The sequence below is a fragment of the Phyllobates terribilis genome, unplaced genomic scaffold (genome assembly GCF_046119375.1).
Source record: "Phyllobates terribilis strain yellow unplaced genomic scaffold, ASM4611937v1 Scaffold_12__6_contigs__length_324123572, whole genome shotgun sequence".
NCBI classification, from domain to species: domain Eukaryota; kingdom Metazoa; phylum Chordata; class Amphibia; order Anura; family Dendrobatidae; genus Phyllobates; species Phyllobates terribilis.
Window position 1 is genome coordinate 164,815,962 of NW_027362772.1, and position 21,004 is coordinate 164,836,965.

The 21,004-nt window shown below is 48.0% G+C and overlaps 1 protein-coding gene across 1 annotated transcript in view; it reads left to right on the forward strand.

Annotated features, from left to right (window-relative positions):
• Positions 1-21,004, forward strand: part of LOC141173170 (immunoglobulin superfamily member 1-like) — a 107,659-nt gene that overhangs the window by 15,786 nt on the left and 70,869 nt on the right. The window contains exon 2 of the mRNA XM_073657803.1: positions 16,427-16,468. Coding sequence (XP_073513904.1) covers positions 16,427-16,468 — 42 coding nt within the window. The remainder of the gene's footprint in view (positions 1-16,426; positions 16,469-21,004) is intronic.

The window sequence follows — 21,004 nt, forward strand, 5'->3', positions numbered from 1 at the left end:
TGGGGGTTGTAGTCACCGTGGCGGTGTTTCGGTCCATGACCAAGGGTTGTCAAACCAAGGGGGTAGTCTATGTGTACAAATGTTAATGTCCGACTATGCCACCTGTGGAATGCGGTTATTGGTAACCGCTGCTGCGGAGCAGTCCGCTGATGCTGGTGGTATGTGCAGCAAGGTGGTGTGACTCCCCACTGGAGGAGTGTAGCTTCAGTGCAGCGTGACTGGATGATGTTGGTGATTGTGCAGGGCGTTCTAGTGCTGTGAGTGCTGGTGCCGCAAGGAACACAGAGACAAGATAGTGCAGTCCCAGGGTCTTTACTCACTGTTGTTGTACTTCAGATTACAGGTACCAAGCAATCTACCCCGTCGTGCTGTGCGTACTCAGTGAGGGGCTCAGTCCACCCCCAGATAGCTCCAGAGTACTTAGCAGGACCCCCTTCTGTGTCCTTTCCTCTGGCCTCTTCCTGCACCTCACACCCAGCGCCACTTCTATCCGGTACCCTCGGGCCTTGGCAGGCGACGTATGTTCCGTCCCCTGGGTCCTATGTGGCTACCTTCTTAGTGCGACTGGTGTGGACTTGTGGCTACAGCACTTGAAACACTGCAGCCTCCGGTTCCTAGTTAAGCATTTGCGGTTTCTCTACTAGTTGAGGGACCCGGTTCCCTGTTCTGGCCTGACCCCTCTATCTCCTGGTAGCAACGGGCGTACGGGTGGCCTTCTGCACGGCCCGTACTCCTAGGGTCCCTTCACTCCTCATTCCTGGAGCCATCCTGCTCCCTCTCTTCCCTCAGACTTGGGCCTCAGTGCTAGGCCCGCCTCCGGAGCAGAGCTCGTGCAGAGCCTCTGCTCCCTGACTTTTCCTCAGTCTGTCTGAATGGAACTCTCCCCGGACTCTTGAACCAAGATGCTTCCTTACTTTTATACCTCCTACTCCAGTGCTCCCAGGATCTACGTCCCCCACCCCATCCACTACATAGTTCCCCCTCACTCCAGCCAGGGACCAGGGACTGTGCTCTCCCGTAGGAGCAATCTCGCCCTGTCCCCCGGAAATGTGGTGTAGTGAATGCAGGTGTTAGGGTCCTGAGCTGTACTCCTTCCTTACCTGAGAGTGAGATACCACACCTCTGGGTGAGATGCAATACCTCTGTGGCGACCGAACACTCAGGGGCGCCACACTGCCATTTGGCAAATATTAAAAATTATGGTAATCCTAATTGACCTAAAACGGGAAAGATTTATTCTGATTTCATGTCAGATATTGGGAAAAACATGCAGATGTATCATTTTATATAGTGTATGTAAACTTCTGGTTTCAACTGTATGTAGTGAGATCTGGTCATGCCGCAGGTCTTCGAACCCAAATTACGCAGCCTCCTATCCATACATGAGGCTGTTGACTTATGATCAGGAGATCCGTGATCCGTCAGGAGGACATGCTATTGACTTTGAAATTCGGAAGTATGAAACCAGCCTCACACAACATGCCAATGATAAATGGTTGCATCCCATACACTGGTATATATTTGTTTTTATACTTAGTTTCTTTTTGGCTATTACCGTGGTTGCACTAAGAACTTTGTAGAAGAGGACAAAGAGCTAACACATCAGTTTTTTTTAATTAGGATTTGAAAGGTAAAAAACACATAAGATGTGTCAATCTTTCTATTCTGTTTTTTTCCTGTTTCCACTTCTGCTTTTGGTTTACAAATACAAATGAAACATTAACCAAAAAACACTAAGGAGTGAATTAAGCCTTACAATGATCTTGCTGTCTGATATCCTTATGCTGTTTATGCTGGCCAAACCACGTCAGCACAAATCACAGACCGGCACAGTTATTGCAGACACTTCTCTTTTACTCTAAGATTATACTGCATTTAGGAGAAAACATACTTAAGAATAGAGGCTAGGGTTGATGTAACTGGATGGATGACTTGGCTGATGTTGGGTTGGAGGACTGTGGTCAGGGTTAATGTAGGGGTGGATGACTTCTCACAGAAGTATGGTATGTCCCTGTTGGCTTCTCACTCCCATCTACACTGACAAGTCTCTCCCTATACATATACACATAAGGCGAGACTTCTCAAACCTACAACATGATGAAATCTGAACAAAATAAAACAAAAACCATACTAACAACAAAAAAAAACAAGACGATTAAAGAAACTTATTGACTATTAGCTCACCATAAGTAATCTACATAGAGGGACAGAAACTTACTGTTGGCCATGAAAAAGTCATAATCTGTCAAAACATTTAAGCTTGTTCGTGTGCGCCTGTATTTTTTATACCTTATTTTAGTCTTGATGGAGTAAACATTAAAGAGGTGTCCTCAAGTTAAAAAGTTATCTCCTATCCACTGTATAGGGTATAACTTTTTGATCGCTGTGAGTTCCCACTGATCCTGAGAACCAGGACACTGAAGAGCCCCAGCTGATTGTGGCGGAGATTGATCATGTGCTCTACCACTAAATTTATTCTTAATTGGATCACCTGAGATTGCAGAACGCAGCTCTCCAGTGATCTTCAGTGCTCCTAATAGAATGAATGGAAAGTCAGTGCACATGAACTATCTCTGCTTCATTCAGCAGGGCTCTTCAGAATCCCGGTCCTCAGCATTGGTGGGGCAATGATTGTCAGACCCCAGAGATCGGAAAGTTATTCCCTATCCACCTGAACTTGAGAACGCCTTTTTAAGTCTTTTGGGATTATTTCTGGATTGCTGGACTCTTGCTATGGGCTCGCTCACACTGGCGTATAATACTAAGCAGTGCAATACGAGAAAACATTGCATTGCACTCTGACCAATGTTATTAAATGAGTCAGTGCTCACTGCAAGTTGTTTATCAGCTCGGATCGGACTGAAAAAAAAATTGCAGCATGCTGAGATTGTCTGCGAGAATTGGATTTTCCTTGACAATATAAGTCAATGGGTGCGAGAAAAAAATTGCACGACACACGGATCATGCATGTGGTGTCCGATTTTTAAGCACACATGTCAAAGGAAACCCGATATTCCATCAGTCAAGTACAGTAAATTCACAGCCCACACCCTCAGAATGTGTTTTCACGCTGCGCTCCATGAGAATCAGGCTGCTGTGATGAGCGGTGACGTCAGTAAAGTTGGGGCTGATATTAATAGGCTGAGAAGCTCCATGGTTATTGGGCTTTTCCCAGCATAGTAAGACCAGCTCACAGCTCTCTGTTTTCCCTTGGCTGGTTATGAAAAATAGGGGGGACCCCACGCCATTTTTTTAATTTATTAATGTATTAGCTAAATACATGTACAGTAAACTACACAAGCACAGCATTAATTTTTTATCTCACTGACATCTATCTATCTATCCAGAGGCGTAGCTAGGGTTATGGTTCAGGGGGGGCGAAACTTCTGAGTGGGCCCCTAACCAGGTAACCCTGATTACAGCTATGGTGGGGCACCCAGATAGTGGATGTAGAAGACCTTCAGCAGATGACCGTGCTGTTACTGAAAATAATCTCTATACAAAGGCCAGCACTGGTACTACCGCCATATGGTGACAAATGTTGATAGATACCAGTGCTGCAGAATATATAAGAGATTACAGCACAGTTATATATAGTAGCTTACAGCTGACGTTCTTTCTGATTAACCCCTTCGCAACCTTGGGTTTTGTCGTTTTTGCTTTTTCGTTTTTTGCTCCCCTTGTTCCCAGAGCCATAGCGTCTTTATTTTTTGGACAATATGGCCGTGTGAGGGCTTATTTTTTGTGGGACAAGTTGTACTTTTCAACACCATTACTAGTTTTACCATATCGTGTACGGGAAAACAGGAAAAAAATTCCAAGTGCGGTAAAATTGCAAAAAAAAGTGCAATACCACAGTTGTTTTTTTTTTTTTTTTTTACCACGTTCACTGAATGCTAAAACTGACCTGCCATTCTTATTCTCCAGGTCATTACGAGTTCGTAGACACCAAACATGTATCGGTTCTTTTATATTTAAGTGGTGAAAAAAAATTCCAAAATTTGGTAAAAAAAACTAAAAAAAAATAGCGCCATTTTCCGAGACCTGTAGCGTCTCCATTTTTCTGGATCTGGGGCTTAGTTAGGGCTTATTTTTTGCGTGCCGGGCTGACGTTTTTATTGATAATATTTTGGGGTAGATCCGATGTTTTGATCGCCCGTTATTGCATTTTATTGCAATTTTGCGGCGACCAAAAAACGTAATTCTGGTGTTTAGAATTTTTTTCTCGTTACACCGTTTACCAATCAGATTAATTCTTTTTTTATATTGATAGATCGGGCGATTCTGAACGCGGCGATACCAAATATGTCTATGTGGGGTTTTTTTTTTATATTTTATTTTGAATGGGGCGAAAGGGGGGTGATTTAAACTTTTATATTTTTTTTATTTTTTTTATATTTTTAAAAACATTTTTTTTTCACTTACTGCATGCTTCAATAGTCTCCATAGGAGACTAGAAGCAGCAGTTGTCTGATCGTCTCTGCTACATACAGGGGACCAGCAGATCCCCTGCATATAGCAGAAATGGTCCTGTGCTATGAGCGCCGACCACTAGGTGACGCTCATAGCGACGAGATCATGACAACCACAGGCGTCTGCTGCAGACCCTGGGTTGTCATGCACGCCCATCGGTGACCCGCGATCACGTGACGGGGTCGCCGGTGGGCGGGGCTTATGACGCGCAACCCGGAAGCGCGCGTTAAATGTCGCTGTCGGAGATTGACAGCGGCATTTAACATGTTAACAGCTGCGGGTGGATCGCGATTCCACCCGCGGCTGTTGCGGGCACATGTCAGCTGTAAGAATCAGCTGACATGTGCTCGGTTCAGTGCGGGCTCAGCGCCGGAGCCCTCACTGAACTGGGGGTACGCAAATGTGCGTACTAATACGGCAAGGGTTGGAAAGGGGTTAAATTGTTCACTTTTCCCGTCTTTTCCATCTGACCCAGACCGACATGACGACTTCTCCATCCAGGACTCAGAGTCTCAGGTCTGCAGAGATTACAACAAAGACACATTTGACTCCCCTATAACGATAAGTGCCCACTTAACATTTAATAATGTCCTGAGTCTCCCCCCATGTAGAGCTCCCCTATACACAGTATGATGCTCTCCTATACACAGTATAATGCCCCCTCACTGTATAGTACCCAACACACAGTATACTGACCCCTTAGTAGCCTCCAAACTGATGTCTCCAACACTGCATGATGGACACCACACTGTGCAAAGACCCCACATTATCTCTCACACTGTATGATGGCTCCCACACTGTGCAAAGACCCCACATTATCTCCCACACTGTATGATGGCCCCCACACTGGGCAAAGACCCCACATTATCTCCCACACTGTATGATGGCCTCCACACTGTGAAACGACCCCACATTATCTCCCACACTGTATGATGGCCCCCACACTGCACAAAGACCCCACATTATCTTCCACACTGTATGATGGCCCCCACACTGTAAAAAGACCCCACATTATCTCCCACACTGTATGATGACCCCACACCGTGAAAATACCCCACATTATCTCCCACACTGTATGATGACCCCACACTGTGCAAAGACCCCACATTATCTCTCACACTGTATGATGGCCCCCACACTGGGCAAAGACCCCACATTATCTCCCACATTGTATGATGGCCCCCACACTATACAAAGACCCCACATTATCTCCCACACTGTATGATGGCCTCCACAATATACAAAGACCCCACATTATCTCCCACACTGTATGATGGCCTCCACACTGTGAAACGACCCCACATTATCTCCCACACTGTATGATGGCCCCCACACTGCACAAAGACCCCACATTATCTTCCACACTGTATGATGGCCCCCACACTGTAAAAAGACCCCACATTATCTCCCACACTGTATGATGACCCCACACCGTGAAAATACCCCACATTATCTCCCACACTGTATGATGGCCCCCACACTGTGCAAAGACCCCACATTATCTCCCACATTGTATGATGGCCCCCACACTATACAAAGACCCCACATTATCTCCCACACTGTATGATGGCCTCCACAATATACAAAGACCCCACATTATCTCCCACACTGTATGATGGCCCCTACACTGTGCAAAGACCCCACATTATCTCCCACACTGTATGATCCTAACTGTCATCCCCACACTGTAGAAATAACCTCCATATAGTATAATGCGCCAGATAGTCCTCAATATAGTAAATTGCACTCCCCATAGGCAGAGTTTGTAGGATAATGCCCCCATAGGCAGTCTGTAGCATAATCCCCCCACCCCACATAGGCAGTCTGTAGCAAAATCCTCCCACCTCCCATAGGCAGTCAGTAGCATAATCCCCCCACCCTCCATAGACAATCTGTAGCATAATCTCCCACCCCTCATAGACAGTCTGTAGCATAATCCCCCAACCCCCCATAGGCAGTCTGTACCATAACCCCCCACCCCCCATAGGCAGTCTGTAGCATAATCCCCCCCACAGGCAGTCTGTAGCATGATCCCACCACCCCCCCATAGGCAGTCTGTACCATAACCCCACACCCCCCATAGGCAGTCTGTAGCATAATCCCCCCCACAGGCAGTCTGTAGCATGATCCCACCACCCCCCCATAGGCAGTCTGTAGCATAATCCCCCCACCCCCCATAGGCACTCTGTAGCATAATCCCCCCACCCCCATAGGCAGTCTGTAGACTAATCCCCCCACCTCCCCCATAGGCAGTCTGTACCATAACCCCCCACCCCCAATAGGCAGTCTGTAGAATAATCCCCCCACAGGCAGTCTGTAGCATAATCCCCCCACCTCCATAGGCAGTCTGTAGAGTAATCCCCCCACCCCCCTATAGGCAGTTTGTAGCATAATCACCCCAAAGGCAGTCTGTAGCATAATCCCCCCACCCCCAATAGGCAGTCTGTAGAATAATCCCCCCACAGGCAGTCTGTAGCATAATCCACCCACCCCCATAGGCAGTCTGTAGAGTAATCCCCCCTCCCCCCTATAGGCAGTCTGTAGCATAATCCCCCCACCACCACAGGCAGTCTGTAGCATAATCCCCCCCAAGGCAGTCTGTAGCATAATCCCCCCACCCTCCCCATAGGCAGTGTGTAGCATAATCCCCCCACCCCCCATAGGCAGTCTGCAGCATAATCCCCCCCACCCCCCATAGGCAGTCTGTAGAATAATCCCCCACCCCCCTATAGGCAGTCTGTAGCATAATCCCCCACTCCCCCATAGGCAGTCTGTAGCATAATCCCCCCACCCCCATAGGCAGTTTGTATAGTAATCCCCCCACCCCCCTATAGCCAGTCTGTAGCATAATCCCCCCCATAAGAAAAAATAAATAAATAAGCACAATACTCATCTCTTTCGCCTCCTTGTTCCCCCTCTGCTCTGAGCGCCTGGCCCGCACACATCTTCAGCACTGTATGCCGGGCGCCAAGTGATGAAGTCAGTGTCGTCAGACACAGAGGACGCTATGGGGACTGATGGGAGAAGGAGCCTCGCTCCCTCTCCCATCACTGAGCTCGGGGTTGCTGTGAATGGTGGGGGGGCCCGATGCTGGCATCGGGGGCCCACCCTCCTGCCCAAGGACCCCATAGCGGCCGCCAGACAGTGCAGGGACATCGAGTCTCCCTGCTCTGCCCGGAGTGTAACTGTAGCGGCGTGCTGCTCATGCCACTACAGTTACAATAGTCTAGCTCCGGGTGGGCCCCCTCAGAGCGCGGGGCCCGGGGTGTCCACCCCCTTTGCCCCCCCCGGTAGCTACGCTACTCTATCTGTCTATCTATCTATCTATCCATCTATCTATTATCTATCTTATTTACTGTATCTATTCTGTCTATTTATCTACTGTATCTATCTATCATATGTAACTATTCTATATTTCTATCTATCTATTGCTCTATCTATATCTGTATATTGGATTGCTTTATTAGTTTTGTAAACTAGCTTTAAATTACATACAGAATCACAGTATGTAAAAGATGATGTTAAAAAATAAAAACGCATTGCATACGCATGTCATACGGATGCTAGGTGACAAAAATAGCATTGTAATCGCATGACACTCGCATGACACTTGTCCTACTTTTCTGGATCAACGTCGGACTGATTTTTTTATACGCTAATGTGACTCCAGCCTAACAGTTTTCACCATAATTATGGAGTAAGGCCGGAGTCACACTAGCGTATTACATCCAGAATCAGATGCGATATGCTAATGACACTCGGCTCCAGCTCTGCTCTGTGTCAGATGGCTTCTTTTTGGTCCGTGACAGTTCTGATGACCGTTATCTCTTAAGCCTAAGTTTTTGTTCCCATAGTAAAACCCTTCATACTAGTGTAGCACCCTGAGGATTCGGCTGCTACAGGGGTATTGCACCTCAACCCAGAGGTGTGATATTCCACTCCCGGATAAGGATGGAGAGTGGGACTGAGCTCGGTAGGCTGCATGCACTACACACATCCCATTTCCGAGGAACAGACCAACGGTACTCCCACTTAGAAATGTGCAGGTACGACCGAGTCTGTTCCTGGCTGGAGTGGGAGGGGGGTGGTACATCCCAGTAGTGTAGGGGCAGATAGGGGGAGCAGCCTGGGTAAAGATAGGAGCTCATTGGGTGCTGGTCACCTGAGCTCACACATAGAGGGAGTATTTAAGGTGGGAACCATCTAAGATCAGGGTCAGTCAGTCAGTCTTTGCAGAGGAGTCAGTCTGCCACAGTCGGTCAGTCTGTCAGAGTCAGGAGGAAGCAAAGGTCCAGATGAGCCTGCAGAGAGAGAGTGGAGCAGAGAAGGAAAGACCCAGAGGGGAAAAGAAAGGACTCTGAGAACCCAAATTCAATCCTCGGGTGAAGAGTCGGCAATAGGGTACCGGATCCCAAACTGGTGGGGGCAAAAGCACACCCTAGCCAGAGACCGGAGGCCGTGGGCAGCGTCTGCCATGGCCACCCACCACATCCACCCCGAAGGCAAACCACGTGGAGGGTCAGGGAACCCAAGGCCAAGGGTCTCCCAACAGAAGGCCCGAGGGAGCTGGACCTAGGTGGATCACTAGTGGGGACGGCCAGAGGAAAGGACAGAAGGAGAGCTCAGGGTCACGCTCCGGACTTGTTTGGGGGTTTGCTGAATCCAGGACCTGGTGGACGCAGCACGGCTCGGGTGGTCACTTGAAGCTGGAGTGACCGGAACATCAGCAGTGAGTAAATACCCTAAACTGCACAACCCGACTCTGTCTTCACTTAACATCTACGCTGCACCACCACAACCCCCATCCTCTGCACCTGACCCCCTGAGGCTATACCCCACCCGTTGGGGGTTATACTATCAAAAGCTGCACCAACACCATCAGCCTCAGCGGACCCTGCTGCAGCGGCGGCCATAGTGACCGCAATACAACGGGTGGCGTAGTCGACATAAAGAACTTTATAACATCTGTAGGACTGCCACATACAACTGAGTTTGACACCCTGGGCACGGACCGGATCACAGCCACTCGGAGACTACAACCCCCATCTGATCCGGCTCCGGGTATTCCCCTAAAGAATATGGCCCAGGGGGTGCGTCAACTTTGGCGTAGTCGGCAGGATTACGTGCCCGCAACAACCGGGTACTGCGTGCCTGAAGAAAAGAACGAGTTTACCTCAAAAAGAAGTCTCCTGCCGGTTCCGGAGGGTCCCCGCCATCGGACTCCATCACAGGTCGATTCCCGCCGGTTGTCCGCCATTAACAGCTTTTTCCCGCCATCTGCAGAGTTTCCCACCACTGGGAAGCGGTTCCCGCCATTTCCAAAGGTTTCCCGCCTTGTCAGAGCGGACGCCATTATGGGCGTGCCAGAGGATGGCAAGAGGTCACCTCCCATCGTGGGCCAGGACCGAAAATGGCGCCAAAAGTGGAAACCGCCCCCACCAACAGAGACTGTGATGCTAGAGGTGTCTGTCAGCGTGAAAGAACTGCCCCTGGAGCTGACAATCACCAAGTGGCCCCGGGACCGCCCTCGAGGTGGGAGGACTGAGAAGAAGAGAACAAAGATGGGTGTCGCCTGGAGCAGTCTGGAGAGAGCGCACCCGGAGGCAAGAAGCCTGGAGAAGAGTATCGGAGGAGCTTACCCGGAGATGGCGAGAAAGCAGAGCAGCACCGGCCCGTTGGCCAGGAGCCTGCTAGAAACAGAGGAGGGAGAGCAGAGCAGCACCGGCCCGCTGGCCAGGAGCCTGCTGGAGACAACGGAAGGAGAGCAGAGCAGCACCGACCCGTTGGTCAGGAGCCTGCTGGAAACAACGACCCCACTAGGCCTAGTGGAGGTCCTAGCACAGCTCCCCCGAGACCGGGAGTGTGCACAGACCGCTCTGGAGGGCCTCGCTAGGAGGATGGCCCGGGTGCAGCGAGAGACGTTGGCGGAGTGGAGCCGTGAGATGGCCCAGCAGACCGAGACCTGTCAGCGGAGCACGCCACCCAAGACGAGGAGACAGACCGCCTCTGAGGATGGCGCGGGAGGACTGAAGGCCGGAGACGGCGCCGAGAAGGGAGCCGAACGAGTGGAGGCAGGTAAAGGGGACGTCTATACCCCAAACCGGGAAACCGCGTACCTGCCCCAGCTCCCCGTCGCAGAGCCCGAAGTCTATCCTGCCGTGCCCGTCGCTGCAACGTCACCGCCGCAGACTAGGCCTCAAACGGGAGCCGCGACCCCTGTGACGTCACACGCCTCGACCCCGAGTGTGACCAAGCAGGAAGTACCACCAGCCTGGTCGCAAGGCCTAGTACCCCCGGGCGCCGCAATACCAACAGCGCCTCCTACCTCTGCGGAGCCCCCGGCCTGGTCGCAGGGCCAAGTAGCCCAGGGTGCCGCCGTCCTTACGGTGCCCTTCACCTTCCAGATACCCCAGGCCTGGCCGCAAGGCCCGGGCAACCCGGGCGCTAACACCACCGCGCCCATAAGACCAAGAGTGCCGCATCTGGGAGAGGACCTGTTTACCCAACACACGTGCCCGGATGGGCAGCCTTTCATCTGGCCCCAGGAATATCATGAACTGGAACGGCAGAGGAAGGCTGGGGCCATGTGTGCACCCCTGATCCCGGCTCCAAAGCCCGTAAAGAGGATCTCGCCCCCGCTAGAAGAGACCCAGTTTGAGTGGGACCCCACCGGAGAAGACCTCATGGGGTTCACTCAGGAGACTCGGGCAGCTGCAGCGGAGCGTGCTGAGTGCTGCCGCCAACAGCTCGAGGTCTTCGAGAGGGAGCGGAGAGAGAGGCGGGTCCGGGAACAGCAAGCTCAAATAAGGAGCGCGGAGCAGAAGAGCCGGGCCAGGAGAGACCCCCGTGCAGCGCATAGTCCCCGCACCACCGGGACTGTGATCAAGTTTAACATGCAGCATGGGTGGGGCTTCATCCGAGACCACCGCACCCCAGGCGACGTCTTTGTAACCAGGAGAGACGTTGAGTCCCACCTACCGGAGGGACACAGAGGTCGTGACCTTTACATCGGGGACGAGGTCACCTTTACCCGGCACAAGTGTGCCAAAGGACCCTACGCCCTCCATGTGCATCGCCTGACGGAGGAAGAGCTGCGGTGTGAGGAGGAAGAACAAGAGGACCCGGACGGGTCTGAAGTTAGAGGTAACCATAAAGAAAGAGCAGGAGGACGTCGTCGTTAAGTACAGCGAAGCAGAAGCTGTATATAGTTGCCCGTCGGGGCACCGTGAACTGTTACTGCTGCTATCATAGTCCCCGTTGGGACCAGTAAGTGTGAACTGTTTACCCGTTTAACCCTTAAATCCCACTGACCGAGGACTGAGAGCGGTCATTCCTCCCTAATACCTGGCCGAGGACTGAGAGCGGCCACCTTCCCTTTTGTATATAGTTGCGCGTCCTAAAGCGCCCCCTACCGGTTTTATAGGAAAACCATTTTTCAAGAAAAGACTGTCGCACTTTACCCGGTCACGCGTTGCACAGTGACCGGAGGAGGAGCAAGAAGCGAGGAAAAGTCTACAAGAATGTTTTATATGAAAAGTTTTATTGATATATATATATATATATAATGTTTTGTATGATGTTTTATATGTTTATGCAAAAATTTGCATGTTTTGTGGTGTTTTGTTCTTACAGCCCGAGGACGTGCTGTGATTTACCAGGGGGGAATGTAGCACCCTGAGGATTCGGCTGCTACAGGGGTATTGCACCTCAACCCAGAGGTGTGATATTCCACTCCCGGATAAGGATGGAGAGTGGGACTGAGCTCGGTAGGCTGCATGCACTACACACATCCCATTTCCGAGGAACAGACCAACGGTACTCCCACTTAGAAATGTGCAGGTACGACCGAGTCTGTTCCTGGCTGGAGTGGGAGGGGGGTGGTACATCCCAGTAGTGTAGGGGCAGATAGGGGGAGCAGCCTGGGTAAAGATAGGAGCTCATTGGGTGCTGGTCACCTGAGCTCACACATAGAGGGAGTATTTAAGGTGGGAACCATCTAAGATCAGGGTCAGTCAGTCAGTCTTTGCAGAGGAGTCAGTCTGCCACAGTCGGTCAGTCTGTCAGAGTCAGGAGGAAGCAAAGGTCCAGATGAGCCTGCAGAGAGAGAGTGGAGCAGAGAAGGAAAGACCCAGAGGGGAAAAGAAAGGACTCTGAGAACCCAAATTCAATCCTCGGGTGAAGAGTCGGCAATAGGGTACCGGATCCCAAACTGGTGGGGGCAAAAGCACACCCTAGCCAGAGACCGGAGGCCGTGGGCAGCGTCTGCCATGGCCACCCACCACATCCACCCCGAAGGCAAACCACGTGGAGGGTCAGGGAACCCAAGGCCAAGGGTCTCCCAACAGAAGGCCCGAGGGAGCTGGACCTAGGTGGATCACTAGTGGGGACGGCCAGAGGAAAGGACAGAAGGAGAGCTCAGGGTCACGCTCCGGACTTGTTTGGGGGTTTGCTGAATCCAGGACCTGGTGGACGCAGCACGGCTCGGGTGGTCACTTGAAGCTGGAGTGACCGGAACATCAGCAGTGAGTAAATACCCTAAACTGCACAACCCGACTCTGTCTTCACTTAACATCTACGCTGCACCACCACAACCCCCATCCTCTGCACCTGACCCCCTGAGGCTATACCCCACCCGTTGGGGGTTATACTATCAAAAGCTGCACCAACACCATCAGCCTCAGCGGACCCTGCTGCAGCGGCGGCCATAGTGACCGCAATACAACGGGTGGCGTAGTTGACATAAAGAACTTTATAACATCTGTAGGACTGCCACATACAACTGAGTTTGACACCCTGGGCACGGACCGGGTCACAGCCACTCGGAGACTACAACCCCCATCTGATCCGGCTCCGGGTATTCCCCTAAAGAATATGGCCCAGGGGGTGCGTCACTAGAATTGGACATTCACTGGCCACAGGAGGCCATTGTTTCCCCTGTAACTCCTCTATAACTCTGGCTTAAACTGATTTGTGCAGGATTTTGATTCAGAGACAGTTTCCCAGTTCTGAGAGGAAATATAGAAGCAGTTCTGTTGGCAGAGACTTGTTTTATATTAAATGAACTCTGTTCTGCTGGTTTAAACTGCAATTTGGATAGAAACAGACAGAGCCCCAGGCCAGGGGCAGTGCAAGCAATTGGAAAGAAGTGCCTGACAGGAAGGGGTCATTTTGGTGGCTTGGGAGAGTGAGGCGAGAGCTGGAAGGAGGAGAATGTGTGACATGTCCGTAGAGCACCATCCATGGAGCCGGGTGTTCCAGGGGGGACAAAGACCACACCGGGTAGCGGAGGATACCGTCCTGTGTCATTTTCACCAGCAGGGGAGAAATTTGGAGTGACGACATCTACTCGAAGTAGTGGGGCTGAAATCTCCAGGATCTGACATCCGTGACGCACCCTAGGGCCCTCCAGCTAGTCAGCTATGGTACCACGCAGCGGTTAGAGACTCGGCATCCCTTGGTCAAACAGCCATCATCCAGGCGGGCTCATCTCTGCAATGACACACCAAACAGGCACAGGTCATTAACTCCTGAGCTCAGGCCCTCCATGAGTATTACAGTGGGAGCATGCACCCACACACAGTTAATTTGGTGAAAAACTCAAACAGGCCGATACAGGCACTTGAATGCATCAGAGCCTATCAGACTCAGCTTGCTGAAACACTAGTGACGTACACAGACTACAACATTAAAGGAGAGTCTACCAAAGTATACAGAGGTGTTTTGAGGAGCAGCCCATTGCACTAGCATGGTCCTTAAAGTGAACATGACAGTGTATAATTCAATAAATGGGTTCTACCTAGTGGGTTTACAGTCATTTTGTAAAGTTTGTTAGCTGCTTGGCTGCATCACCAATAGGCCAACCGTGGCCTATTTTTCCAGTTTTCCAGGTAAATGCTTGGAAGCCGCACCAGGCGGGTGCACAACTAGGTAAATAATAGTAACGTAGTCAACATCTTCGTGCCTACTGAGTGACGCAGCACAGTGGCCCGGTCAGTTCTGACCGGGTGTGGGTGAATTAACCTGTTACATATTGTTGGTTGGTGGAAGCATTCAGTCTGAGTTTAGCAGTAAAAGTTAATTTGACAAGTTTAGTGTTTACTGCTTCCCTTGTCCACAGCTTAGCTGTATCCTGGGGAGCCCACCCAGGTCCACGGCTTACAACTACTTGACATGGTGATCTACTAACTCCACTGAACATCTGAACATGAAACTCGTTAGCTTGTGCTTGATACTTTGTTTGAGGGCAGCATAAAGTAGAGACAGACAGGCTGAACTCATTTCTCTAACATGTTAATGTTTAGTAGCTCTTAAAAACTTACATCTAAAGCCACGCATACACTTTACAGTAGATAGTTGTCTGCCAAACAATGGTTCGGATGATCAATCTGCTGGCTATGATCTAGGCAAACTCTCCCATACACAGGAGCACTTGTCTGGTGGAGGCTTATTTCTAGAGAACTAAAGAATTGGCAGTCCGAAATTGGACATGCCGGATCTCTTCCCGACATCTTTTGCCAGGGGATACCATACAAGTAAGATTACTAACCGAACTGGTCCATATTGTTAGTCTAATATGTATGGAGGCTTTTAATCATTGCTGGATGCGGCCAGTGAGATGTTCATTGTATTCATGGTTATTCTACCCTCCAGCCACTGATTTATACAATACTCGAAAAATCGGTCAACCACCAGTTGGTGATTTGCTGAAATCATCACTTATAACGTCTATAGACAATGGTTAATGTGGCGCCCTGCTGTGCATTGGTGCCACAGAACCTAGAAGGGTGCATGGATGGACTTCTCCACAAGAGGCCCTCACACATTCACACACCTCCACCCTACCACCTCAGACCACCAGAAGGAGCCCTGATAGGGATATATATATATAGGGAGGGTGGAGCTAGGCAGCTCAGTTTAGTTGGAGTTAGTCTCTCAGACACAGAGTAGAGACAGAGCTCAGAGTTGAGCTGAGAGTGTGCTGATGCTCAGAAAGCAGCGAAGAGGCAGCAAGCTGGCTGCTGTGCTTAGGCGAGCCAGGGCCTACAGCACGTGTGAAGGCCTAGTGAGGGCCTTGAGTGGGCCGAAGGCGAGACGAGAAGGAAGAAGTAGCAAGGGGTCAGAGGAGCATACCAGGCTCACCCCGAGATATATATACTGGACAACGGGTTCGCGCCTACAGGGACCCTTTACACCCAGTAGGAACCACCGGAACCCCTGGAAGACTACAGGTCCCAGGTTCACCAAACGCTGATTACAGTACCAGGGCTAGGAGTCACGGAGGCCCCAGCATCCAGGGAGAGTGATCTCCAAGAGAAGGCCCAACCACCAGGTCAACAGGTGCAAAGAGAGACAGTAACCAAGCTAGACCTAGTTCCAGGCAGGCCAGAAGCTTAGTGAGTAAAGCCATGGATCAGGAGGCCCTATATCCGCTCAATGGGGAGAGTCCAGAAGTGCGCCCTTCACCCGGAGTACCCTGGACCATGCCTGCACCATCACCAGTAAAGGTACTGAAGCTTACCCCTGTGTGAGTGTCCGTCTTTCCTCCGGGACCGTCCTGCCGTCTCTCCCCTGCACCACCATCCATTACACCCCACGCTGCCCTGGAGCTAGCTCTACCACACCATCCCTGCTGCAGTAACACCAGCTCCAGAGGACTGCTCCGCAGCGGTGGCTCCCTTTAGCCACATTACACAGGTGGCATCACGAACACTTTAAATCCCTTATAAATACCCCCCTTTTTACTGACCGCCCTGGGTCACGGACCGGGCCAGCTATCGTGATATCCCCCAGCAACCAGAGGCCCGGCTGCCGAGTACCCCATGGCCCAGGGGGCGCGTCATTATTACCCTATGTATAACTCCTTTGTATAACACGTTAGCCTTGCTCCCGCTAGGTACTAACACAACAGAAGTAGTTACCTTCCTTGAATCTAATCCACTATTATTTCTTTCAGGCTGGCTCCTGATGATGAACACACAGAGGTTATCAGCCAGCAGTAAGTACAACATAAGAGTGAAAAATATAAGACTTGTTATTATATTGAAGCCAAAGAAGGAAATTCCACCCCAAAAAATACTGATCATTTTGCAGATGGTCCATGATTTTTGAAAACCATTCATTCAAAGATAATCACTGAGAGAAAATTGCACAACACTGATGTCTTGTAAGAAGATTACTTTACTGGATTTCTTCTTTAAGCGCTTGACCCATTCTTGGAAGAAAAAAAGCCAGCATGCAGCTACATCAATGGAAATATAAAAATGCTATGGTTAATGAACAGTTGCAAGAAAAACTATTATTTTTCCATGAATCGTGTAAAAATAATAAAACATAAATGCAGTGTTTGGTATCAAGTAATCATACTAACCCACAGAATAAAGGAAAGATTATTTATGCCACATGATAAGTGGCTTAGAGATAAAACACAAAAAAGAACAGTAATAGCATTGCAGCTTTATTCCATCCAATACATATCAGATTGGTAAGACTCTCGTTAAAAGGGCCTGTGTAAAATAAGTTTTAAACTAAACCCCTTACGGAACCATTCACTGTAATGAGCCAGACGGAGTCACTCTGGACTCTGGCCTCTGTTCTGGCGGTGTTCCGTCTTTTTGGCATGCAGAGAAGAGAAGTTGATGACGCTTTTGTGACCTCTGAAAGAAAGGACACCACCGGAACAAAGGCCAGAATCTAAACTGACTGTGTTTGGCTCATTACAGTGAATGGCTCCATCAGGAGTTTCTTCTCAATAAAGTAATTCGACAGAAACACTGGTGTAAGTGCTCAGCGTGGAGCATAGAATGAATGTAAACCAAGCCTTAAAGGTGATCTAAAATGTTATGTACCCACAATGCTATCAATAAAAATTTCAATTCATCCCAAAAATCAAGCATGCACTCAGATCTGTGACCTGTCAATGGAAATGTAATGGGTTTCCATATAACTGGTAGCTCAAAGGCTCTGGAAAGTGAGGTATATTCGCCAAAAAATATTCCGCAAAATACACACTTTCAAAGTCAAATGTTCCCCTTTCTTTTGAGCCCGCAGTGTGACCAAATTGCAGTTAGCATTCATGTCTGGCACTGATGTAGTGGGGAGACCCCAGTTAACAATTTATGGGGTGCATATCTACAAAAGTACAAGCTAGGCACAATACTTTTAAGCTGTCATATTTGTCATTTTAAGTTTGCCACATCCACTGCATGCTTATTTCTATAAAACACCTATAAGGTCAAAATAGTTACTATTCCTATAGATGCTTTCCCGGAGGTGTGTAATTTATAAAATTGGGTCTCTTGTGGCGTTTTCTAATGTTCTGGCACCTGAGGTGCTCTACAAATGGAAACTATTGAAGGAAAAAGTCAAATAGAGCTCCTTCCCTCTGAGCCTTGTCATGTGCCCAGACAGTAGTTTCTGACCAAATATGGGGTATTGTTCAATTCAGAAGAAAATACAAAACAAATTGTGTGTCCATTTTTACCTATTACCCCTTGTGGAGAATGAAAAATCTGGGACTAAAATAACATTTTTGGGTGCATTATACAATGTTGGGGAAGTACCTGTAGGATCAAAATACTCACCTTACCCCTAGATGAATCCTTCAAGGGTATAGTTTCTTAAATGTGGTCACTTGTGGCTGCTTTTGCTGTTCTGACATTTCAGAAGCAGATATGGGATGAACCCGAACAGTAAAGTTCGGGGGCCATACCGAACACCTAGTGTTCGCGCAGAGTCCCCGAACACGGACTTCCTCAGGAAGTCCGTGTTACTGGTCGGGTTCAGCACTCCGAACATTGGGTGTTTCCCGCACTGTCATCTGTGTGACAGCATGAGACACACTTGCGGCTCTGATCAGCGGTAATATCGGTACTGCCGGTAAGAGCGCTACGGGCTCACACTGTCAGACCCGTTGTAATAAGCTTATCGCTGGTCACAGGCATTGGCTGATGAGAGACTACTATTCCCATCAGCCTACATCTGCTGTTGCTGATAACAGCCAGTGTAGGTGCCGCTGATGGGACTAGTCATCACTGGCGCCTGTGCTCAAAATAAAAAAAAAAATACAATAAATAAATATTGAAAAAATATATATATATACTCACCTTTAACACCCAAATGTTCCCTGGCTATTAATAACAGCTTACAGCTGTTTGATTAGCGTTTACTGGCTACTTTACAGGGGACCCCAGGAAAAAATTGACGTAGGGTCCTTCTAATAAAATGTAACCAGAAAAGGCTAAACAGACAGCTGTGGGCTGATATTAAGAGCCAATGAAGGGGGCATGGATACTAGCCCCCTCCGAGGCTAATAACATCAGCCCTTAGCGGACCCAGAAATGGTGCATCAATAAGATGCGCCAAATCTAGCACTTAGCTTCGGCCCTTCCCACTTGTCCTCGTGCAGTTTCAAGTGGTTTAATAACATTGGGGATCATGTCAGCCTTGTATTGGCAGCTGACATGAAGCCCAGGGGTTAGTAATGGAGAGGCGTGACATTGGGGATTAAGTGTTAAGGTGAGTATTATGGTGTTTTTTTATTTTTAATTTTTTACAGGGGACGGGGGCTTAAGGGATTAGGCATTAAGGTGAGTTTAAATGTATTTTTTATTTTTATTTAAAGATTTACTTATTTATTTTAATTTTAATTTATTTATTTTTTGAGCACAGGCTGATGATCGCTCATTTGACTGCGTGGGAACCGCAGCTCTCTGACCGGCGGTAACAATCTTACCGCCGATCAAAGTCCGTGTTTCCCACGCTGTCACGCAGATGAGAGAGTGGGGAACCATGGATGTTTGGGCCCTCCATTCATATGAATGGGGTCCGGATTCGGGTTCTGGTTCAGGTAGTGTTCTGGTACCCGAACTGAACTTTTAATAGATGTTCTGCTGGACCCGAACATCCACAGGTCTGCCCATCACTACTCAGGGGTTCTACTAAAGAGACATGGTGTCCACAATCTACTCCAGCTAAAATTGTGCTTCAAAAGAAAAATTGCACTCCTTCCCTCCCGGGCCCTGCCTTGCACCCAAACCGTATTCTATGACCACACGTGGGGTACAGCCTTGTTTAGGAGAACTTGTGTAAGGCTAAAACAACATTTTAGTGACAAAAAATATTTTTTTATTTTTATGACCAAATACTGTAAACTTCTTTTATAGTATTAGATTCAAAATGGTCAGTGCACTCCTAGATGAATACCTTGCAGAGTATATTTTCTATGTGAGGTCAATTGATGAGGGTTTCTGCAGTTTTGTTACTTTAGTAGTTTTGCCAATTCAACATTCCATCAGCAATCTAATTCATACACACTTTTGCTCAAAAATTCAAACAGCACTCCTTCCCTCCAGACCCCTATTCTGTCCTCAAGCAGTAGTTTCTGACAACTTGAAATATTATCGCGTTCAGAAGTTGTGTAACAAATTGTGGGATTGATTTTATCCTATTACTTCTTGTGAAAAAAAATTGTTGCTAAACAACATTTTAGCAGAAAAAAATGTAATTTTTAATTTTTTTCATTGTAATTCTTCTTGAATGCGGTTTTAAATTCTTTGAGGGGTGCAGTTTTTCGCATCTTGATTTGGGTGTTTCTAACATATAGGCTGCTAAACAAAGTGAAATGATCCCTAAGATGGAGGTTTTGTAAATTTCATGGAAAAAAAAAAAAAAAAAGCTGCTAAACATGATTTAATCCTTATAACAATTTAACAGAATAAAAGGACATTTAAAAAATAATTATTATAAAAAATTCTATATATTTTAAATGTTATTTTTTATTTTTTATCTATTTTGTGTGGCTTGAGAATTTTAACCCCTTTACAACCCAAGGTGGTTTGCACGTTAATGACCAGGCCAATTTTTACAATTCTGACCACTGTCACTTTATGAGGTAATTACTCTGGAACGCTTCAACGGATCCCCCTGATTCTGCGATTTTTTTTTCGTGACATATTGTACTTGATGATAGTGGTGAAATTTCTTCGATATCACTTGCGTTTATTTGTGAAAAAAATGGAAATTTGGCGAAAATTTTTAAAATTTTGCAATTTTCAAACTTTGAACTTTTATGCCCTTAAAACAGAGAGATATGTCACACAAAATAGTTAATAAATAACATTTCCCACATGTCTACTTTACATCAGCACAATTTTGGAACCAAAATTTTTTTTGATTGGGGAGCTATAAGGGTTAAAAGTTTTTTTCCAACAAAATTTACAAAATCATTTTTTTAGGGACCACATCATATTTAAAGTCACTTTGAGGGTCTTTATGACAGAAAATACCCAAAAGTGACACCATTCTAAAAACTGCACCCCTCAAGGTGCTCAAAACCACATTCAAGAACTTTATTAACCCTTCAGGTGCTTCACAGGAATTTTTGGAATGTGGAAGAAAAAAATTAACATTTAACTTTTTTCACAAAAATGTTACTTTAGACCCAATTTTTTTTATTTTTGCAGAGGTAACATGAAAAAATGGACCACAAAATTTGTTGTGCAGTTTCTCCTGAGTAAGCAGATACCCCATATGT